At 35.0% G+C, this 24,950-nt stretch overlaps 1 protein-coding gene across 1 annotated transcript in view; it reads right to left on the bottom strand.

The window, feature by feature from the left end:
• The window catches only part of DNAH8 (dynein axonemal heavy chain 8), a 137,219-nt gene extending 114,346 nt beyond the window's left edge, over positions 1-22,873 (bottom strand). The window contains 16 exon segments of the mRNA XM_027801181.2: positions 1,508-1,624; positions 3,742-3,822; positions 4,772-4,959; positions 5,888-6,023; positions 8,376-8,495; positions 10,647-10,746; positions 11,204-11,280; positions 11,842-12,036; positions 12,984-13,130; positions 14,690-14,791; positions 16,565-16,672; positions 19,054-19,167; positions 19,483-19,659; positions 20,659-20,822; positions 21,191-21,380; positions 22,751-22,873. Of these exon segments, the coding sequence (XP_027656982.2) occupies positions 1,508-1,624; positions 3,742-3,822; positions 4,772-4,959; positions 5,888-6,023; positions 8,376-8,495; positions 10,647-10,746; positions 11,204-11,280; positions 11,842-12,036; positions 12,984-13,130; positions 14,690-14,791; positions 16,565-16,672; positions 19,054-19,167; positions 19,483-19,659; positions 20,659-20,822; positions 21,191-21,380; positions 22,751-22,858 (2,124 nt within the window). The 5' untranslated portion in view covers positions 22,859-22,873.
• Positions 22,874-24,950: the final 2,077 nt, after the last annotated feature.

Below are 24,950 nucleotides of genomic sequence, written 5' to 3'. Positions count from 1 at the left end.
CATCAGAAAGCGGTCCCAAGACTAAGAGTAGTTTCTTTAAACTTCTTTTACTTCTGTCCTGAAAGCTCAGAAACTGATGGAGTAAAAGAGAAGTCCTGCTTCATTATTTCATCCATGCTAGAATTCCCAAAGAATCCTTGCTGTTTTAAGAGCAGTTTTAGGCAGACAGGCAGTAATAGTAAGTTAGACCCCAGACCATTCCAGTTATGCAGGATACACTGCTGCTAGATTAAATAAAACACAGCAACAAAACAAGCTATGCTGATAGAAGATCATTAGATCCTTGCTCATGATCTTACTGGCCATGAGTCTAGTTGCAAGGCAAGGCAGTCCCTGCAATAACTTGCTTGATGTGTAAGTCTTCAGTGCTTCTCCTTCTTTTAGTCAACACAGCTTTTCACTGAGTTTTTGATTCTAAAATACATTATCAGCATTCAGTCATCTATAGTGAAGTGGCTTTCTCATGGCAGAATCCAAATAAAACCGAATTCTGTCCAATTTTTATTTTTTTTACCTGAAATATTCTGCATCTGCGATATCCCATCTCTGGGATATTTGTTATAATATCATTCATGCTTCTGTTTTACATCCCTTTTTCTCTATTTGTTTACAATATCCCATTCACAGTAATCAAGGATCCAAGAAGTTTTACACTTTTTTGCATTGATATGTGAGGGGTAAGAAAGCAAAAAAAGGTACGCAACCTACAAATTTAAGAAAAATACCTACAAAAGACATGGTTATTTCACATATACTCAGGCTCAGAGAACTGTTAATTTCTTGCATAGCCAATCCTTGTTTAAGCAGCAAACAGAGCTCTTGACTATAACTATGTTTTTCTGCCATACATATACCCAACAGGAACTACCAATCTCCTACAACAGGAGACAAAATTTATGATATTGCTAGGAGAGATCATAGCCGTACAGTTCAACCGTCAAGACAGAAGGATGACCTGACTGCCAACGTAAACTCTTGAAAAGAAAAAGAACCAATACAAGTCCTCAAGCATGTTAATGGAATGAAAAAAATTCAGAATCATGTGGCAAACTCTGAGAGGAAAAAAGCTCGGACTCAGTCAGTATGCAGAAAATTGTGAGGGAGAAGCGTGCTCTCCTTCATTATTTTATGGGCTGCTCAAAGAGGAGACAGTTTCAAGGCGTGCCTGCTATGAATACAGTTAATGCTAAGAAGTTCTCCACTGGACAATGGAGGTATCTTGTGTGCAATTGCACTGAGGGACAAGCACTCAAAGAGAATGAGAGGCTGACTCAAAATCAGAGTGGCAATCACAGAATCTGAGGATGAATGGAAATATATTCTACTGCAAGAACAGAAGCAAAGGTCAAACATTTGAGGGCAATAATGGCAGGGAATCATTGTACATATAATTCTTAAAAAAAACCCAAACCCCACCATACTTTAAAAAGCAAAGAAAATTAAAGCAGTGTACCAAAAATGATTTCTCTAAACTGTCATTTAATTTATACAGTGATCAGGTGCATACCTTTTTCAAAAGCTGTTTAAATCTATTCAGAACTCGATCAGCTTCTTGAAAGAAACTTTCGAGTGTCACAGATGACCAAGTCAACATGGTAAGTCCTTGCGTCAACACAGCTTCCATCTAAGTATAAAAATAAAATTTCAGGGATTTTTTTGTTTTAAAGAAAATTATAAACAAATGTCATTATTAGAATCACTAATGTCACTGATGAAAGAAAGAGCTACACCTAAGTTTTGAAAGGAAGGTTATGGTTTTTCAAGGAAAACGTCAAATAAATTTATGGAATATTGGGGAAGGAGAGGATAGTGCATACTACAGCTTCTGTCTACAACTGTCAAGCATACACACTCAGCAAAGATCTTCCCCTTCCTGTTCTCCCCGATAGTCTCTTTCAGTAGTTCCCACTCCTTCCTAAAATTAAAATCAAGTCCACTACTGATCTTACAATTGCTCCTTTAACATATATCTTGACCATTCTCAACAGTATAATTACATTCTTTCAACTTCAGGTACATATCTAATGACATTTTTCATTCATACCCTTTTGAATAACACTGATCCTCTCCAAATTTTTTATAGCTTCAATGGTTTTTTTTAAAAAATCCTCTCTTCCGTACCATTTCCCTTACTGATTTCTTGGTTCTCTGTGGTCTGTTTCTACTGGATTTATCATCAAGATGTTCAGCATTTAGCTGAAATCAGCTTGTTACCCTGTCACTGTATGATCTACACCAAAATCCTTCCTTCACTGCAGAATCTGTACCTTCAAAGGAGGTGGGACGCCGAGGAAAAGGAAGTCTTATACTACCACCAGGCTATGAAAATCAATCTTTCCAGACTCTCCCACAGAGTTCCCCTGACATTTTTGCCTAGCACTCCAAAACTTCTCACTGATTGCCAGGTATACAACCACCACAATTTTATATTTTGCGAACCCCATCATCCTTGAAATGACAGAAGTTTAATTTTGCTTAATTGCTGAAGAAACTCTGAACCAGTTATGCTCATATTTAATTTTAAATAGCCACCTATCATATCTGCTCTTTCATCTTGATGTTTACCAAGTCACAGCCTGGACTCCACCCTCATGCTTCTTTTTGCTATGTCTATATCACTGCTAAAACAATGAATTCAACTCAAATAGACACACAGCTATTTGAAAATACAGCCATTACTATCACCATAATATATATGTTTTGGGGAATATATTTGACTCCACAATGCTGGGATGGTACTGTTACTGGTAACCAACATAGCCAATCTAGAAACAGTTTAAGGCTCTACATGAGTTGCTGTCCAATTATGGCAGCAATGTAGCCATAGATTAGATTTTCTCATTCCATCTTTGGATTTGTGCTTTCCTCTTCTTATACACTGAAGACTTCTTCAATAAACATTGCCATCTCCTGTTGTTTGTACTATATTCATCCTTCTCTTTTGTCAATTGTTTCCTCTAAAATACAGAGGTGTGTTATTCCCTCTATGATACAATCATGTTTACAGTAGTATCACTACAGTGAAGACTACCATCACCTTATCTCTTGGTCTTTTATTATTTATCTATTAAGAGCAAGGACAAGTTTTTTGTTTCTCGTACTTCAGTAAATGCCAACTATGTAGTTACAGAAACTTACGCAAACTCTTCAACCTTCTAATGTTATTATTTAGAACCAAAAAGGGAAGAGCTACCTAAAACAGCTACATACATACGCTTGCAAGTGTCTGGGAAAAAAAAAAAAAAGCTTGTAGGATAGACATCCTGCATCTCCAATAAAACTGAAAACTGTACCTTTACTGCAGTATATAACCTTTCCACATCACTGATGGGACTGACTCAATAATTCTCTCCATGCAATGACAAGAATCAAGACATTTAGTATTTCAGCTAAATGAAAAGCACAACTTCCCATGAAAACCTCTAAAACTGAAATATTAAATGATAATTTACTTCCATGCCAAAGCTGGAGATTTGTGTAGATAAATAGACCCACAAAGTGCATATTCTTTGTTCTATGGGGTTTACATGTCATAGGTACTAAAATTATTCTACTGTAATACACATTATTTGAACACTGTATGAGGGTTGCAAAGAGTAAATTTTTGATCTTAAAAGATTTGAGTGAAGTTCATTAAGTTCACAACATGCAGATCCATCTAAGTATTTTAAAATTATAAACTGTTACTTAGTTATTCTAGCTTCTTTTGAGGTATATTGAAGTGTATTTTGCAATACCAACCTTTTCTATTTCTGGTGCCATTAGATTTACAAAAATCATTGGTATTTCTTGACACAAATCTTCATAACATTGGAGAAGACCCTGTTAATTTTTAGAAAGGACAGTATCAAGAAGAATATTTTAAGTGCTTTCTTTTCTGAAGTAAACGGCCTGTTATACAATAAAATCATCAGAAAAAAACATGGAAAGCAGTACAAGACTACATTTGAAAACAACTGTAGAGTTTCACACAGACATTACATACCTATGTACATCGTTTCTGGCATGTAATGAATACATATCAAGCTACACAAGGAAGAATGAAAGCAGCCTTCATGAAACACATTCTTTATGCACAAAGCCAGACCAAGTATGATATTTATCTGGAGCTAAAGACAGCTCAAGCTTTAGTGACTCTAAGTTACAATATCCTATTGAAACTGAGTATCACATGCTTTAGATAATTCAAGTCACATATTAACTCAGTTTTAAAATTTCCTTTTGTCTTATGCCTTAGGCACACAAAAATCTTGTATGGTACACCTCATCCCCAAGATACAAACTTTTCAAAATACTATAACAATAGCAAATACTACAGGTATCAGAAATCTGACTACTCTGGCAGGTAACCTGCAAAATTCTTGATGTTTTTGTGGCTCATGGTATCTTCCAATCCAGAAGAATTCCAATCTTTGTTTCTCAAAAACTCTGTAAAACTACGTTTTATTGATTTTCAGAGAGTGAACACTTCTTGTTTAGCTTTAATTATTTCATCACCAGAATATACATAGCATTCCACAGGATATAAGAATTATATATGCTTATATTTAAGTATATACTAGCCCATACAGAAGTTAGTAGAGGTTTTTCAAATGAGATCCTCTATGTCCACTTTCCACTTGTGCATTCCACAAATTTACCTTAAAGAACTTCATACCAATCTTTAACCTTTATTTAACCATAGAAAAATTTCTATGGTTAATCAGATATTCTTTTTTTTTTTTTTTTTTTTTTTTTTTCAAACAGCAAACGTGATAATTTTTAAGTTTACCTCTAAATGCAACTTTTTTGACTTCAGGTTATTTTCTATTTTCACCAACTTTTTTGCTTGCTCCGGTACTTCCAGACCCAACTTTATCATACATTTGGTCTCTCGGACAATCTCTGGAATTTGGGCATCAAAATTAATGAGGAACTTCCCAGTTTTAGGATGGCGTACAAATATTGTGGTTTGTAAGGCTGTAAAGACATTTTTATATCAGTTTCTAAGGCAACTGTTTCTGCTACATGAAGTATTATGGAACACAGATTCTAATATTGCTATATGGTGATTAAATATGTATGGTTACTTCTGAAATATCTTCATGTTGTTTTCCATTAAGGAAAATGTACAACTGACATTCACCGTATTAGCTTTCTGCCATATATAACCTTTCTCCTCATAAGCTAAACAAGCGTCAGATCCAGTCTTATTTGTGGCATATCTTTTCTTAGGTCAAGTTGGAAATTATGAAATTTATTTTCTAAGGACCTGGAAACAACACTATTATGAGATGCTCAGTATCTTGAAGGATGATGAGGATGAATGCTTACATAAGGATATTGCAAAAATCCAAAAGAAAAGTCCAAACAGCAATACAAAAGCCTCTGTTGACTGTTTGATGATAAAATGTTATTCTTACAGATCTACTCCTAATTTTAAAGCCCACAGATTGTCTACAATTTACATGAAAAATCTACTCCTTTTTTTTTTTTTTTTACTTCAATTCTCATTTAATCTTAAATGTTAAAGCTTGATTATCATACATTTTTTCTAGGCATAAAGCAATAATTGTGCTGAGAGGGACTGAGATAATACAAGTGTATAAATTATTATAGTGGGAAGAAAACAGGAAGAGTGGTATACATAAAGAGTTTCAATACAAAAAAGAAAAACTGTGTGCTTTTAGATTTTTTAGTGTTTCCAGTCACCTATCAGAGTCTACTAAATCACAACCGAGTTTCAAGGTCAGTAAGGGAGAGAGATTTGTATTATTAGGCGCCTTTATTAGATCACTATTATTTTGCAGATTTTAAGGGTAAATAAGGCTTAAAACTTATTTGATTTGTGTCAACTTAGCATTTAATGAAAGTTTAAAAAACCCCAAGTTCTTATTTAATTACTTACAATATTGTAATTGTGAAATTTCCTTCATCCATGCATTATGATAGACTACCTCAAATTCCACCAATACAAAGGCAATTCTGTTGTATAATCGAACAACTGCTTTACCTTCTGGACTTTCCAAGATATTTGACTTTTTCTATTAAAATACAGAAATACATTCAAATTAAAATCATATCAAAAGAAAATCATACTATTTGGGTTTTTATCAAATTAAATACTTACTATATATTATATAAGTTATTATTATAAATTATACTTGCAGAGGTCTTAAAAACTGCAACAAATATTTATGATTCAAATTTATAGGGCAATGAAGTCACTTAGAACTTGTAATAAGTACTAAATATTTAACACATGTAAGAGCAATTATTATACTGTGATAAACATCTGTAATTCATAGTAAAATGGTTACTCAGTTCTACTCCAAATTGATCAGTAACTAAAAATGCATTTTTTAAAAATGTCCTTTTTTAATCAGTAATTATATTTATGCTTGTTTTCTTTGGAGCAGATTTAAGTGATCATTATTCCCATCCAAGGGAAACAGGAAAGTGAAAACCTCCCTCATACAGAAGTTAACTTGGCAAGAGACCCTAGATACCTTGTAGGAAAATCATTCAAACATTTCAAGAGTAATTATTGCTATAGTGGATCCTAGTATAGCAAGATGCTGACTATTCCAATGAAGGAAGGAAGCACAATACCAACAAATTCCTAAGGGCCATAATGCTAACGTTCAAATGTCTGGTACCAATCTTCATTTGTATATTAAATGGTACAGAAAATATAGAATGAGATGTTCAGTAATGGAATTCCCTGTTCCCAGACTAGTTCAGAGATCATCTGCAGTAAAACTGGTGACCAGATTCTCAGTTACAGAATTGCGTGGGTCCTAATAATAGACTTGCTTTTTCATTGGTACCAGACACATATACCAAACAATTTCAGGATGTCAGGCAGTCCATGTTTATGCCTTAAGCTACTTCTAGAAGCCACTTGGTAAAGAGACATGATTATCCATAGAGAACCGTATGGGGCTAGAGGAACAGAAGAGATCGTTACTCTGTTAAAACCCAGGACAAAAGTCTTATGTAAAAGCCTTGGTCTGGTCCATTTAAAAAAGAAGAAAAATGCCACTGACTGGAATGATTAAATAGTTCTTTGGGCAACATGAAGACAGACATATGAACAATTCACTGCAGATTTCCAGCTTGGGGTTCTAATTAAGTGGTAAGTAAAAGAAATAGGTTTTCTGGAGTTTAGTAAGGCTTTTGATATTGTTCCTCACAGCATCTTTCTGGAGAAGTTGTCCAGTTGTGGGATAAGCAGGTTTACAGTGCACTGGGTGAAGAACTGGCTGAAGGGCAGAGCTCAAAGGGTTAGAGTAGTGCATGGGGCTACATCTGGCTGGTGACCGGTCAGTTCTGTTCAATATATTGATCAACAATCTGGATGCAGGAGCTGAATGCGCCATCAGCAAGTTTGCTGATGATACCAGACTGTGAGGTGCTCTCTTTGACTCTCTTGAGGTACAGGAGGCCTTGCAGAAGGATCTACACAGATTGAAGCATTGGGCTATGACTAATGGGATAAAATTTAACAAGTCTAACTGCCAGATTCTGTACCTAGGAAGGAGCACAAGTATAAATTAGAGGAGGAGTAGCTGGAGAGCAGCCATGCAGAAAGGATCAGTCAGCAGAGTCAGCAGGGTGCCCTGGCAGCCAAGAGGGCAAACCACATCCTGGGGTGCATCAAACAGCATCACCAGCCGGTCAAAAGGGGTGGTTATCCCACTGTATTCAGCTTTGGTGCAGCCCCGCTTGGAATACTGTGTGCAGTTCTGGGCACCATAATTTCAGAAGGATGTGAAGGTCCTTGAATACACCCAGAGAGGGCAACAAAGCTGGAGGAAGGGCTGGAAGGCACGTCCTGTGAGGAGTGGCTAAGGACTTTGGGCTTGTCTAGTTTGAAGAAAAGGAGGCTGAGGGGTGACCTCCTTGCTCTCTACAGCTTCCTGACGAAAGAATGTGGAGAGGGAGGTGTTGATCACTTCTCCTTGGTATTCAGTGATAGGATTCATGGGAATGCTTCAAAGCTGCATCAGGGGAGGTTTGGATTGGACACTAGGAAACATTTCTTTACTGAGATTATGGTCAAACACTGGCACAGGCTTCCTAAAGAGGTGGCCAATGCCATTTAAGAAGCATTTGGACAATGCTTTTAGTAACATGCTTTAGCTTTTGGTTAGCCCTCAACTGGGCAGGCAGGTAGACTAGATGATCATTGTAGGTCCTTTCCAACTGGAATAGTCTATTCTATTCTAACACTACATCTTTGATCTACAACAGTCGTTACTACAGAGCATATTTTTTTAACTAGGTATTCACATACAAATAAACAGGTTGCCTAGCATATGAGAAGTGACATCATCATAGCCAGAAAGTTCAATGTTACACAAAACCCCTAATTTTTCCTCACATCAACTTACATAGAAATAGTTGATTGGTTCATTTATTCTTCTGAATAGCTGTCTCACCCACAGTATCTTTCCTGCAACAGGTGGCATGTTTCGAGCAAGAGGAGGGTCATCTTTCTGAATTTGGTAAAGCTATGATAAAAACAGTATCATTAAACACACAGAAAGATCTGTTGAAACGTTAAACGATTTTTTTCTTCTGGTATCACAATTTCTGCCTCTCCCAAACAGATTAAATTTGTGGGGAGTTACACAAAAGTTCACCAAGAGAAAAATGTATTGCTTCCCCCACTTGCTACACTTCTGAGACGTGCACATTGTTACCATCATGTCTCCTGTCTTCATTATCTCAAGCTGCTTCTTAGCTGTGCTTACTTATGACAGAGCCCTGCATACACCAAAAGGCCTTGCAAACCTAGGGGCTGAGCAGCCCGTGTTCAAGGCCAAGCCTGACAGGTGTAGCTGTGTAACTTTGGAGCCATCTGATGAGAAAGCAAGCTGTGTAAGGAAGTGTTGTGAGAACCCTTCAGGCTTTTCCTCCTTTGCTTGGGAACTGCCCTTAGAAGAGGCCTAAGCTGTATTGTTAACTGAAAGGCTTTAACTGAATAGAAACATCAACATTGTTCTTCAGACATGTATACTTGACTAATAGCTAACATTTCAGGAGATGGACTCAATAGTTCTTGTCGGTCCTTTCCAGCTCAGGATAATCTATGATTTTCTGATATGCTCTTTTAACTTCTCATCAACATGCATATAGACACTCTTGGGTACACAGCCCATGGTGACCAAAAAAAAAAAATGATGGGGCCTGCTCACTGAACAGCTACATTATAGTAAAGAAAAAATTGGCTTAGAAATATCACATACAAAATTTGCATTAACAAATTATTCAAGTATGTTAGAACCAGTATTGCAGCAGGAACAACTTTTTATTAGAAAAAACTTGCTTGGCAAGGATAAATAGCAATCCATTAATATCTAATAAATAGTTAGAACTACCCAGTATATTGACAACATTCTTCAACAGAAGAAAGAGGAATATTTGTATCCACCCAACTTCAGGCACACAAACTTATGCTGTGATAACACAAACAGCTGTACTGCTTAAGCAGACACAACTCTTCACTTACTGGTATGTCTTCTTACCCCTATACTGTCTCCTGCACAGTCCCAACACAAGAAATTAAAGTAGCTTCATGGTGAACTTGAGAGGAACTGGCTTGGATGAAACCCCCTCAGAAAACATACCTTTTTTTTTTCTTTGGCTGGGAAAAGGCAGCCAAGGGTGGGGTCAGTGATTTGTTAAACAGGCAGTGCTGCTGAAAACATGTTTATCAAATTAAGCCAGTAATTAGAGGTTCAGGAAGTGTTATATACAGTGAGTAGATAGGGAAAGGACAACTATGACGAGTAGTTCAGAGCAACTAAGCCAAGCTACAGTTTTAGGTCACTTTTTGGAGAAATGGTTTTCTAAGGAAGTGCAGTTTACAGATACTTGGCTCCTCATGTAAATGTCTCTAAAAATATATATTTGCATCAGTCTGGATGATCAAACTGGAATCAGTTTCTAAATTCCCTTTATACTCATTGAAGCAAAATGGCCATTTCAAGGGAATTATTTAAATCTTCAGGTTAGCAAGTAAAATAGATCAGATTAATTGTCTCTAGAATATTTGTTTCTTTCTTGAGAAAAAAGGGAGTATGAAAGTCTAGTTCTGAGGCAGATGTTTATTTTGCAGACATATAAAGTCAGGTTAGATGACTTCCTCTGTAAAAGTTTAAGGTCAAGTGCTATGAACAGTCTCCAGAAGTTAATTCTCATTTACGCTACAGTCATGGTATGCTACACAAATCATGGAAAATTATAATGAACATAAACACAATTTACCTACACTTTATATCTATTTTATACTGTTACAGCATTAGATAATAGCCATGTACACATGCAAATTAACTGTAGAGGCCTCATATAATAAAAAAACCAAAAGGTATATGCAAGTGATGCACACAGCCAGTAAAGAACATACTTTTTTTTTCTTTAGTTGATGAAGGAGTACAGAAGAGATTTTGGTTAAAAAAAATAAAATTGTGATGATTCATTTGCCTGCAAAAGCATGTATATCATATTTTGCCTACACACTAAGGTCTGTTTTCTGTAACAGGAAAACAGAAGTATGACTGAGCATTGACAATAAATGAAATAGAATAAATAAAACCTATTCAAATATTTGCTCATATTTTAACATTATGTTTAAAATGTATTGCAAAGAAATGAAATACCTTTTTAGTAGCTTCAAGTTCTGCTGCATATTGTTGAAGAATATAACTAACCATATGTACTGTTTTTTCTTGAAGGCACGGCAGTCCTAGATTTTGAACCCTGTATTAAAAATGAGAACCCCAAATGATATTTCTAAACCACAAATATTTTTTTATTATTCTTTTGGGGTAAATGAAAATTACATAAAATGAAAGAAGCACAAATCTAGGAAATGCTTCTGGATCTGGGAAATTTTTTTGCTTTGAGCAAGATTCAGAAAGCTGAAAAGTTCTGCCCTGGTGGGTTATTTTGTTGTTGTGGTGGGGGTTTAGGTATTTCTTTTAGCATCCTCTTCAATATATGAAATAAACTGTAATAAAATTAAAAATCAGAGGAATATATTGATTCCCATAAGAAAGCTAAAATATGTCTTTTACAACAATTACATGGTTCAGAACACCAATATTCAAAAATCCTTGATTACGCCCTTTGTTCTAAAATTAGCTGTGCTATTTAAATTGTGCCAATGAGTAATTTGAAGGTAGTTTAAAATATTTCAAAACATAATTGCCAATACCTTTGAAGTAACTGAAAAGCATGCTGTGAAGACAAAGATCTCCCAAAACAGCTACGCATAAACGTCTGTATCCGTATCTAAAGAGTACATAATTTAGTATAGTTTTGCTGGTCATATAATACTATTTTTATGTCTGATAGTTTCTTAACATAGTGGCATTTGAAATTGTTACTGCTTAAAGCACAAAATAGCAGCCTTCATCAGTCTATGCTAATAAAATCAATAGCCAGTGTCAGTCAAGTAATCTCTTAAAATGCCAGACAATTTTAGTGAAGAATTATATTGTATTAAAAACAGTTGCAGCTTTGCTCCATGCAAAATCTAACCACCAGTCTCCAGGCTAATAAACGACCTTCACATAGATCATTCTGTCAGGTCTCATAATTGTTGTTGTTTTCGCTGCTTGAGTGACAACCTTCAGTGACGACTTTATGATATATTTTACAGCTCCCTTTGGAAGGAGAAGAAAGAACAGAGAAAGCCTCCCTCCAAAATAATACAAACTCTATGTTCACTGGAAGAAGAACAATGTAGCCTAATCACATTCCAAAGTCTAAGTGACATTCAGTATCAGGGAGATACTGAATAAGTAGTGCAGATTTTTCCACAAGTAAATTATTGGTAGCAATATTACTTACCTCTAAATCTTCAATCTTTGTCATGAAGTCCACAAAATCCACATCAAATTCTGTTTTTTGTGGATCAAGGATGTCATATGGTTTCTTTTGAACACTTTGGTAGATACTTTTGAATTCTACTGCCACATCTATCCCTTCGATGGCAGACAGGCTCAGGGTACAAAAAGTTTGTACTACAGTTAACATCTCTGTAATCTGAAATATAAACATTATATTCAGGCTTATAACATATTATTTGTTACTTCATCTATAAACTAAAACCTGAGTAAAAGAAAATAAACAATAACCACTTCTCTGCTACATTCAGAAATGTGTTGCTTCTGAGCTTCTAAGTCAAGTATCTTCAACAAAGCATAGCTAATTCCATTTTCACTACCAGTTCTCACCACAACCCAGCACAAGGTAAAAGAATCTTCATTTTTCTTGACGATAAAGCATTTCTTTTTTATATTTGACTGCTAGATTCAATAGGGTAATATGGAAAAAGAGTTAAAACATGACATACGCATACTGATGGCACAAAGAGATCTCACAAAATAAAAAATTGCAGCCATACAGATTAGTATATATACTGCATAAGGAAAAACATCAAAGATTTACAGAATTCCTACCCTGTGATGACTGTCCCATTATCCTCTTATCTGTCATCTGACCTTATTCTGCACCAAGGAGCACCTATTATCTTTTCCAGGCAAACTCTATGAATGCTAGTTTAAAATCCTTTCATCAGGTTAGCAAGCTAAATGTTAAGACCACACCAAGTAGCAGAATCATCTGAAGAACTGTGTTTGGCAGTAACAGGAGTTTTTGATGCCTTAGGACACCATTCAGAAAAGCAAAAGTGCATTATTTTTCCATGTAATTTTAAACCTCCTAAAATAATGATCTAAATCTAGATCAATTAGGTCATGTCTTTCCACACTAACAGAGACAAACTGACAAATTCAGAAAGACATAGTGCAGTAATTGCCTAAAATATTGGGATTACTTTGTGCCAGTGCCTAGTTTATCTCAATAAAGAGTTAAAAACTCCTTCATAGGATGATTAAGAGCATGTATGTTGACAAGCATCTACCTTGAAAACTGTTCTTTGGAAAGGCCCCCCCTTCTCTACTGATAACAACAGGGCACTGTATACTCACTTTTTCTAATCTCCTACAAAAAGCTTCAGATTTTCCAAAAATATACATTTCTGATACATCAAATGCCTTTTCTCCTAGAGTTTCCCAAACCTCTTGCTTTGTTTCATGAAAGCATTTCTGATATTCTTTCAACAGAAACATGCAGTCCTAAAAAGTGAAGGGACAAATACTGTACTCATTATGCTACTCTTATGGGTAAGAGACTGGAGAACTCAAACCTACTGTCATTCCAAAGTGATTAATTGTCATTGAGTCTAGTTTCAGTCATCAGGTAGTAATGACTTACATGTAGTGGTTTTCTTCCAGTACATGTAGCAAATATTTACAACATATGAACACACAACAGTACAGTACAGTGAAAGACTGGGAAATGAGTCACCAAAAAAAGAACAGGAAAATTTTAGTTCATGTTAAAATACGGAGTGGTTTAGAGGCCAGCGAAGGTGATGACTCCTGCTCTACAGGAGACATTTGAATATTAACAAAAGCCATTAGTTTAATTAAGAATGGTCAGATTGTCCTCTGGATAAGGACAGAATTTGGCATAACAGGGTAGTCTGTCTGGAACTACCAGGGGACTTGGAGGAAATTGGTTATACAAAATAAAGTATGTTGACAAGTCTGAGTTAAAGTGAGATTGAAGAATAATACGTCTTTCTTAGTCACTTATTTACTTAAAATACTAAGACCTTATCAGATGTAAAAATAATGACCGGTGAGAAATGTAAGGTCTATAATCATTGGAATACAAAATCTTCTGTCAGTTCTTGGAAACCAGCAGATTTTAATCACAATATAGCAGCAGTAACCAGACTGTCTGCATATATAGATACATATAACAATTGGTTATGAATGACAGGGAATTAAAAAAGGTCCTCAATGAAAGGAATGTTCAGATCTTCAGGAATATACGAATACTAGAATGAAGACTGATCACCATGATTAGAAACTGGGCTTATAGTTCTCTCATAGAATAATGATGGTTTGTCAGCTGTAGAACAGCCACAGGATAACCTCAATTAAATAGATGAATTATTAGAATCATATCATCCTGTCAGTTCAGGAGAGACACATTCAATACATATACTTTTGTATTTCTGGACCTAATTTTTAAAGGACTATGAAATCGTATGTCTTTCTGGGTAAAACAGGAAGTCAGTAGCTGAGGTGTGATAAAGGAGAAGGTAGAAATCAAGTCAGCACTGGCAATCAGTAACCCACAGCTGGACATCTTTTACCATAGAATATTGCATGTGCTTAATTTGTTCTTAATATGTCACCACCAGCTGAAGAAGACTCTCATAGCACTGAACTTTCATGGTGTGCCAAGAAAATCTGGTATTGGAAGGAGCTATGGTAAGAAAGCAGGGGTCTATTCAAATACCAGGTTTCCCATGGTAGAGGAAGATGGTACCATATCAGATACTACCAAGAGGGAAGAATGTGGGTTATGCTGGATGACAAAATTCCGTGGTAGCACATACAGCAAAGATGCCATTTCCAAGATCAGCAATGGATCACTCTGATAAAGATGAGGGCATTCTAAGTTCAAATAACATCCATGGGCTAAAAAATGGAAAAACACTCAAAACCACCATAACATAAAACAATAAAGAGGTGCGAAGTACTTGATACATATTGATATGGACTTCCTTGTGCATATCAATAGGTTTGATAGGTAAATAATAAAATGCCACCATACAAACCTTAATTTTTCCAATGACTGTTGATGTCTCCTGCTCCCAGACAGGAGACAAGCCACCATCTGTAATATATGCTCTACATGTTGTGACCATTTGATTTGTAACCTGGTGCAGACAAATGAAAACAAGTAGGTCTCAATTTTATAAGGAAATTTACCTGTTTTGCAAAATCTAACAACATTTTGACAGCATGTATTAGTACTAGAGTTCAGATAAATTTCACCAGTGGGTATAACAGTGGTTAAATAGCATATATAACATACATGACACTTTATAAAAAGTCTTAAAACACTTCCAGAAGTGTATTTAAGTCCCAGGAAGTATTTGTAAGTACTATGAGTCCAGCAATACATATGCATAAACACAGAATGTCACCAACCATAACTCAAGAACAAATAGAAGTTATAGAACTCTAACTGTTCTACACTTAACGCTGCCATCTTTACACTTTGTAGTGTGTGCACCTTAAAGACTGCTGTTAAACAATTTTCTATTCTAGTAGTATGTCTTTACCTTGGTCTCCCATGGGTATGAAAAGGGGAGAACATACTTCTACTTCTCAACCACAATAATCCAAAGTTTGTAATGACAGAAAGAGAGGAGTGTGAGAGTGAATACAGATACAGAAAACACATCTTAGAGAACAGCTACTGGCAGCCAATATTTTTGTCTATTAAATAACATGCACAATTCGACACAGTTCTCCTGACACATGAAAGTACTGTAAGCAGGTCTTAAAAATCCTTAACTGAGTAGACTGAAAACTGCTGCACCAAAGGCAGCCTCACACTGTAACACAATGACTGGTGAAGCTGTAGGTAGGACCTCCAGTGTCACATCTGATGAGCTTTAAATGGAAGCAAACAGTAAAGGGGACCTTAAGCCAACAGAATAAAATATATCCTTTTCCCTGCTCTTTCTTAGCACAACTTCATGTAACCAGTTTATTATTAGCCCCTGTAGGGAAATGTTCAATCTCTTAGATCATTCAATAATAGACACTAGCAAGTGTCAATATGTATCAATACACAAACATATTTTTAAAAATTACATAACAGGCAATGTAAACATTGCTGCATAATCCATACCTAACATCTGATGTATGGAGAACAGCCCCAGCCCTGGATAAATATAGCCTCAAAAAAGTACATATTTCTTAATATCCTAGTTCAAACTGAATTGTAACAAAACTTTACACTAAAATCTGGGATGTTCTTATTCAAAAAGTGGTGTAATGAGGGTCTGCTGGGAACTTCCCCTATATGCTTACTGGAGGTGTGTATTTTAGTTATGAAGGGATTTCTTTGTTCTAAAACCATTACACAAACAATCCTCCCTTGCAGTGAATACCTGGATTCCGGAAAAAGACATTGGTATAATTACCCAGCTGGTCTTAATTTTCTGTTTAAGGTGGCAAAGTTTATGACCTAAGATTCAATTAACTTTTCAAGTTTGACTTGCTTCTGAAAACAGGAACCTTTTGTATTTCATACCTTTTGGAGGAATAGCCTAGTCAGACCAACAGCCATCTGCTTAATAGGTCTTCAAGGCAGATGATAAAATAATCTTTATGGATTCAGTAATTTATGAAACAGCAGATTAATTCACATCAGGAGATTAATCAAGAAGGTAAGAAAAAATTAATTTCACTGAACCAAGAATAACAACAAAGTTCCTTCCAGAAGACAAGACTCTAACCCAAGTTCAATCCTCCCCTGATCAACAGGCTTCTCTTCCTTTCCCATGCAGAAACCCCCTAATTATTACGATTTTTTTAAAAAGTCCTGATTTAAAAAAACTCATTTAAAGAAAATGAGGGTTTTTTCCTGAAAAAAACACCATCATTTTTATGATTAATACTATAGTGAATGTATTTACCTTTCTAAACAACGATGTCATTCTCTCAGAAGTATTATAGTATCTTGAAACACGGTGAATCATTTGTATAGCATTTATCAAGTTTGGTATTCCGTGTGTCATTGATACCTTAAAGTGGAGTTTTAAGAGAAATTTTACTTCCTATTCTTACCAGCTCTATTTCTGTTCTATTGACAAATTCTAAATTACACTTTCCCCTAAATCATAAGAACCAATTTCAAAATGCCATGGCATGTTACCAAAAGGTTTCTTGTAAAAAGAAAAAAATAAAAATAAAAAGTAATCATGCTCAATAATTTTTTAAACCTCAAGTAATAAAAACAATAAAATGCAGATGTTCTGGTTAAAAATCAGATTAAATATATTAACATGAATATTGTAATATGCTATTTTGATGATCAAAATCAAACATTGATTCAAAATGTATAGGTTGCATTTTTTGGCACAAAACCAAGTATTCTTCTGGCAGCTGACAATGGTTGTCTGTGATTAATACTTCTGTTCTTCAATACAGCTGTTAAATGTAGTCTATGAGATTACATTGTGGTAACAACATTACATCAAATGTTTCATTCAGACATTTCACAAAAATCATTAAATAAATGTCACAATGTTAATTTCATTAATGAGTCTCTAAATCATTCTATCATCACATGAAACATCTATATTTTTCACACATTTAAAGAAATCATTGATCATATCATTAAAATCAAACTATGGTATTACAAGCATTCTGCAATTCAATCAATTCCAAAGTATTTTGGAAAGAAAGAGTGGGAAAAAAGGTAAAAAAATGGTAATTCATCAACATTATCAACGTCTTATCAGAGTTGCAATTCAGAGCAACAAGAAAAAGTAATTCTGACTGTCAGCCCTCAACAACAAGTCAAGCTCCTGGAGTTAATTTTGGTCTGCAGACTCAAAGTGAACACACTAATATTGTGGAAAGACATAGCAGGCATTTGCATTTGGCAGGAGTGTGAAAGAAAGGCTATGTGGTATAAAACCAAACCGCAGTGTCCACATTTTGTTCATTACTATCACCACCCCCAAAATGGAATCAGGAGATTCTGAGTCTACTGGTTTTCTTTTTAATCCTTGACAAAAAATAAAACCCTGAATACTGGCTGTCTACAGATTTCTCTGATTCTAAGTCCAGAGTTAAACACCTAGTTCATAACCAACCTCAGCTACAAATGTGACTGTGCAATACTGCATGTACTAAATGCCACATTAAATATCATATTACACCTGCATGTACATCTTTCTTGATCCACTAATACTTAAAATACTTTTCAATATCAGATATTAAATTCAACTCAATCCAGAATGTAGTTCTTTTTTAAAAGAGGTTATATTTAACTTGGATGTAATTATTTTAAAGCTGCATACCATAGAAAATCCCACCTAAATTATCTTCATCTGTGTAACAGTGCTCCAAGTGAGTAAACAGAAATTCAGATGTATCCAAATTATTTCAGATTAAACAAAGAACTATACTTAACTATCCTGTATTAGTAAAATGATGAACTATTTAAAGACAGATGACTGTCTGTCTTTAAGATAAAAGAATTTTTCTTCACAGCTCCTCTGAAGCAGCTCATCATTATGTCCTGGTACCTGGCACCCTCTAGTGATACTCCGAAGAGCTGAAGATGTTATCATACTCTTCTACTATTCCATGCAGTATCAGCTCTAGGTCATAAATTATCAGTGTCTTTTCACTTCCCCTCAGTTAAAACTTTGTAGTAGGATCCTAAGCTGCCAGAAATTCAAAAGAAATGCAACACCTCCTGACAAAGAACAGGAAGCATATAGGACCAATACATGGAGGACTTAAAACCAGAACAAACAATTTTCCCCACAGTATTTCCTCCTATCACCCTATTTTGCAACAAACATTTGAAACATGTACCTGTTATAATAAGTAATAGTTAATATATGTAATAACTGGTACCAACTTGAACTAGGGCTGACTAATGTACATGGACAACAAATTATTTAAATTCTGACTGGCTAGTACTTCTGCAAATAGAAACAGCTAATACTGTTTTCAAAAGCAAAATATTATATTATCTATTTAGGACCTCATTAGGTTTCATTTTCTCTATATAACAGATTTTTTGGTACTTTGGTTACAGCTGTGTGACTATTTTTTGACACATGGAATCTTCAATGAAAGACATATTTTAAGATTCTTGCACTATAAAATATGTACCTGTTTCAGCTCATTTTCAAAATAATATTGGCAGCAGGACTGACTTACTAGGCAATCACATGTATTTATGTTTATTGATAAAATACATATTTTAAAATATTATGTTTTATGTAATATAATAAACTAATGCTTTAACATCTAGCTTGACAGGCATTTAGAAAAAAAATCAGAAAAATTACAAAAATAGAAAAGTAAACTAGAAAAACTTACTCTTAGGCAATACAAAAAGGCTTTCTTTCACTCTGGGCATTCTGTGTAAAGGAATACTTACAACATCATAGTTATGAAGTGGCTGACAAACTTTTGCAAGTGTGCATAAGTATTTCACATTATCTTTTGCTTCATTCGCTGCATCTGTGATTCTGGCATCTAACTCCTGCCACATCTAGGGAGAAAACAGTACTGTTAAAAACTTCATACATAGTAAACAATTTCTGATTTGCCAGAAGTAAATCTTAGGAAATGAGTTTTTAAAAGGCATTGTCAAAGCAGGTAATAAAACTTAAGCATTTTTGATAATTTTTGTCTGTCTCTCTAAAAATGTCTTGTTCTTTCTCTTAATATATTAAGCGTAACAGCACCATACCTATTTTCCTCTCAATTCTCCTCAGAAAATCTCTTAGATGCAATGAAACAAAATAAATAACAGAAGCTTTGTCTAGCATAGTAAAAAACAACATAAAAAAGGAAAAATAATTACCCTTAGTAGTTTAGAATGTCCAACATTCAGAAAATTAATGACAGCTTTGCAGTTTGGTCTCTTGATCTGCTCAATAATAAAATTCAGTTTAGCAGACATACATTTCCAATGCTGTAGTTCAGTCAGTGGACCTGAATCATCAGCTTCTTTCCTCACCTGCTTACTCTCAATCAGAGCCTGCAACCAATTTGAAAAAAACAAAACCAAATGTCTACTATAAAGAATAGACAAATCATTATAAGGAAGAGGAGAAACACTCTGAGGATACTAACTTAAAAAGGCACAAGCCTGCAGTTTATGACACGTGAAAACAGTTCAGATTTGGAAAAGAATGCTAAGTCTGAATTGTACTTAATCATATTCTTAAATGGAAATTAATGCAGTTAATACATCTGTTCAACTGCTCTCATAAGCTGTGTGAATCTCAGCATGCACTCATATTTTTTTCTTTAATCAGAATTTATGAATTGAAATACACCAAATGTAACTTCATTTGTAAAAAACTTGAAGAACTATTTTAATAAAAACATTAAATATCAGGCATAAAGTCATAAACATACTCATTTGTATGTTGACAAATATTCAATCAGCTCTTTTTACATGTCTTTTATATTTTCATTCTTGTGAGCTAAACACACTAAACATGGTATGACTTTATCAGTAGAGCATGTCCCAGTTTACACAGATTCTGTATTTTGACAAAGGGTTCTGTGCTTTATCACGGAAGCCTCAGACACTAGTTTGTTGGATAACTGAGACCTTATCATGTAAGATTTACACAGGATAAAAAAATGCCATACCAGCCCTGGTCAAAGACCTTTCAAAGAGTAGTATCTCATACCATGACCGGCAGCAGAAACTTAACGGATGTAATGTGTAGAGTATACCTAACTGTACATATATGTGGTCCCCCTCAGTGTTATTACTCCTGCATCCATCTGTTCTCACCTTCTTAATGTTTGTGTATTAACTGTTCAGAAACACTTGTTCTTGCTAGACTGAAAGTTCCTTCGGATAAAGACTAACCACTTCACTTGTGCGTAGAAGTGAAGTACTTGTATTATGCAGGAGGAGATGCAGCTGAAGCCTTCAGCTAACTTCAGGCAAGTCTCATATATAATTTATACATATCCAGCCATATTCATGCTGGATTGATATGTTAAAACAATAGTTTACCTGTTCAATCTGTCTATACCATATCATAAGTACTTCCTCTAGCTGGTGAATCATGTCAGGATTATCAGCTGCTGCAGTTACTTTCTCAAAGGACTGAAGTATAGAAAAATCAATGTAATCTATTTTTTTCAACTCAACAGTTCCTTCAATGCTTATTGCAGCCCCTGAAAAAAAAAAAACAAACAACAAAACAACCCCTGTAAAAAAAAACACAATACAGCACCAATTAAGACTTTAAAATCAATTTCTAACAGTGTAAGCAATTTAAATTTGGGAATATGTGTCTGTAATCAATGCTGTTTCAATGTAATAGCCATTTTACTGCACTCATATAAAGCAGAAAATTCTTATTTTAAATAGTGTTCCTCCTTAAGAAAATACTCTAGTAGTATGTTACTTTTAAGTAACTTTTAAGTAAAAAATCGACCCAAGTATTTATTATGCAAGTGATTGATGATTTTATTTTTCCTTGCTTATGTGATACTTAAGTAGAATTCTTCTAGTTTGATTGCTTCCTAAATGCAATGCTTACCTTCTAAAAATGAAAGGTATCTGTTAATTGTTTCCACCAAACTCCTTTTGTCTTTTGTATCTTGTTTGGTCTGCCTTAAAGCACCCCAATTATTTGTTGTGAGGATAGCAGGGAGAAAAATCTTTTCTATCATATTCCTAACACCACGTAGGAGTCCTTCAGTGGCATCCAAAACACCAAAGAATATATCCTGCATCATAACAGAATGATTGTCAGTAATGCAGTAGCTCAGACTGGAAACAGTATTATAAAATCAGTGTATTTTTTTTACAAAGGCATTCCAATATGCCACTGAAAACCTTAATTTCAGGAGACAAAATCTTTATAAAATACTGATACCTACAACATGACAATAAGATACTGCTTCCAATAAAAAGGGAAATCAACAATGATTGAACAGAGTTTTAAAAGGCTGCCATGTTATATTTTTGTAATTTCAGTTATTTCCCTATCATATAGAAAGTTTGGAAATTTTTAAATAGTACAGAGCAATTAAAAATATTCTAAATGTGCCCATCTACAATTAGGTACTATCTAATGATATGTGAATAGCAAAAATGTTCTGAATGTCCATATCTGAAATTACATTAGAAGCAGTTATTTGACTGAACGTACATTACTTTGGTTCAGATGAAATTTCTGTCTGCTCTCCAAAACTAAACATTACAAGTTCTGACCATTTCTAATATTCCAATATTATAAATATCCTTCAAATGTGCAAATATTAACAGACTTCATGTAACAAACTTCCTTGAACATAGATTTCCTTTTCTCATCACTTCAGTAAGGAATTTGATGCAAAGGCAATATTTATGACCAATATTAAGACTCTTGATAAAGACAGATCTTATATCTTCTGATAGTGCTTTTCCTCCCTTCAGCTTTTTAGCTCTCAAAAGCAATAACACATTTTAATATAAAATAAAAAGTATATAAATTAATAGTAGATTTTCTGTCTGAAGAATTGGAAGTCATATTAATTAGAAGATACATATGCAGCTCTGATTCTTACCAATTTACAGTCCCTTGAGCACTGCCCGAATATTACGACATGTAGCTATAAACAAGAATGAAGCTCACGCTTACCTAAGGATTTGTCTTATAAAGCAGAAAAATTCATGCTACATAATTTGCATAGGATAAACGCGTATTTCACACATTCAAAGACAGGTAAAAGAGAAAGGTATGAGTAAATTTTTCATCTGCTGGTATTTGCAACAGCCTTCTCAGCAAGGCCTTCTAGTTCAGAGATTTTTATCACATCTAAAATTTAATTAGTGGCTTTAACCTCTTCAAAACCAGCAAGGAGAATGAGAAATTTATCTAAATTCTGCCTTATTTAACAAGAGTCCTATAAGACACTGAATCCAAAGATATCCTGAGTGTTCGATGAAGTAATACAGCTATTCACTGTCTACCCAAAACAGAGCAAAGAACATGCTAAGAGCTTAACATTCAAAAACACAGTTACCAGTAACTTCGTGACAATAGTGAAACAAATAATGAAACAAAAATAGCTACTTTTAAAGTTTTTAGGTTTTAAAATATATGAGAGAATACCTCATGTATAGATTTTGCATTTATACGTCTGTCATTCTTACAACGAACAAAATGTAAGCATAGTCCTACAAATTTGCCTGGTGTGTTGTCCACATACAATCGCATCATTTTACTTCCTTTTTCAACTCCTGGAATTGTCCGACCACACTCTGAAAAGAATTTCACAGGTGTCACTTCTTTAAATCAGTATAGTCAAATAAAATGCAGCACAGAAATAATCTCTTTTCTTCTTTTGTGTGTAAGATTACCAAAATCAGCAGAATTCATGGTTGTAATTAACCACGATTAAAGATCTACACTAAACATATGTCTTACAAATCAATACTGGTGCATTGTACTGCACTTAAAAAGGAATTTGCTCACGCTTGTGATTCTGGGTTAATTTGCTGGTGACTGAGGTACTTTGTTTATTCAGATTCACACTATCACACAATGTCATGTGTAAGTCAGAAAATAGAGAATATGAGGTACTCTCAGGTCCTCTGTGGATACCTTTTCCTGGTGCTTCTCCTTCCTGATAGAAAACTTTCAGACTTTTACTTCCCCCTTTGGCAAAAAAAGAATCAAAGGCTTCCAACTGTTAAATCAAAAAGTGAATACTTGTTACTCAAAATATATTTATGTGCCTTTAAGACATGCAAAATAATTTGACCAACCATGCCACTGTTGAAAGTTTTGGTGGCCTGTAATGTTTATCCTCAAATATTGTGAGGAGTTACAAAACAACGTAACAGATTTTTCAAATAGTGCCTTCAATTACTGAACCTGCACACGCAAATGACCTAGCTCCTGATAACTGTATATCAAATGTTTATAGTCTTGTCCAGTAATGCAGAGACAATGGAAGATATTCTATCACTCACAGACATCTGTAAGTTCAAAGTATCAACTGGAAGTAACTGGTCATAAGAGACTTAGAAACATACACAGCAGATTTGCATGTCTTGACATACCCTGCTGTTGCTACTCTACCCCTGATAATTTGTAAAAGACAAGTAACATAACACATGAGGATTTTATTTTGGAGACATGAATTGGCCACATTGGCTCCAAAATCTTTTAATGATGACAAAGATTTTGCTGACTTCTGGAAGGACAATGAGATCATATCTGAGGGAGACCATGCTGCCCCATAATTAGCTTGGTGTACCCATCCATAAACTGGTCACCCTAAAACACTACAGGTCTCTAGATGGTCATTTTGATTTTGTTATTTTATACAAATTACTTTGGATAGCAAGGATGCAAAGCTTTGAAACAAATGCAGCTTGTGTACAGATTATCATTCTGAAGAATTTGCCTGAAATTATCACTAGGGATTCTAAAATCTGAATTTTTCAAACGACCCTGGGAAACTTGCATGTCTTGGTAAAGCCAGGGTATGTGACTTAGGAGGAAGTGAACAATGCTCTGAAAAGCACTGAAAGGTTTGGAGGAGATCAGAAGGTACCGATCTCATCAAAATCCAGCTTCTTTCACAATCTCTGTAGTTATCTGCAAGGAAGAGTGACTCAACAATATGTTACTGGGCATTCAAACTGTCCAACTTCTCAGCTTCAGTAGTGAGACCTCCTGTTTCCTCTCAATCAAAAAAAAGTCAGAAATTCAGGTAGCAAGTTTGTTTGGAGATGCGTAAGCTGTTTCAGCACAAAGCATACACCTCTAGATGTGGTACATTTCTTATGAGCATGACCTTTTCCCCCATATAAACAAATACAAAATCTGAATCAGAATGGTGATAGGAAAATGAGTGACACCCAGTAGGACAGAATTTAAACCCACTCTTCTGAGAAGACAATATTGTGCAAAAATAAAAGAAATGAAAGCAAGCTAGCTCTAGAAATGCATGCTGCGCTTTTACTTTGGTTAATAGGCACTAGTGAGTAACAGGGTTAAAACTGAGAAAAATACAGAAAAAATCCCCCCCCAAAATAGTGAAAGAAAAGTTAGTAAGGTACTGAAAGGACAGTGACAAAAATCAGAAGAAGATTCACTACTAGAAAAAGCACTCCAGCTTGAAAGGAAGAGAAAAGCGAACAGTAACTTTAGGGCTTGCATGCCTTTACACAGGAAGTGGGATGGGAGCTGTCCCTGTGGCTGCTGCTTCTGCACACAGCTTCTGGTTCAAGTCCATGTGGTACAAACACTCACTGTGCAAATCCATATATAGGCTAATGCTTTAAAGGGTAAAAATTAACTC

The sequence above is a fragment of the Falco cherrug genome, chromosome 13 (genome assembly GCF_023634085.1).
Source record: "Falco cherrug isolate bFalChe1 chromosome 13, bFalChe1.pri, whole genome shotgun sequence".
NCBI lineage: Eukaryota > Metazoa > Chordata > Aves > Falconiformes > Falconidae > Falco > Falco cherrug.
Note: the sequence above shows the minus strand (reverse complement) of the source record. Positions and strands in the feature narration are given on the sequence as shown.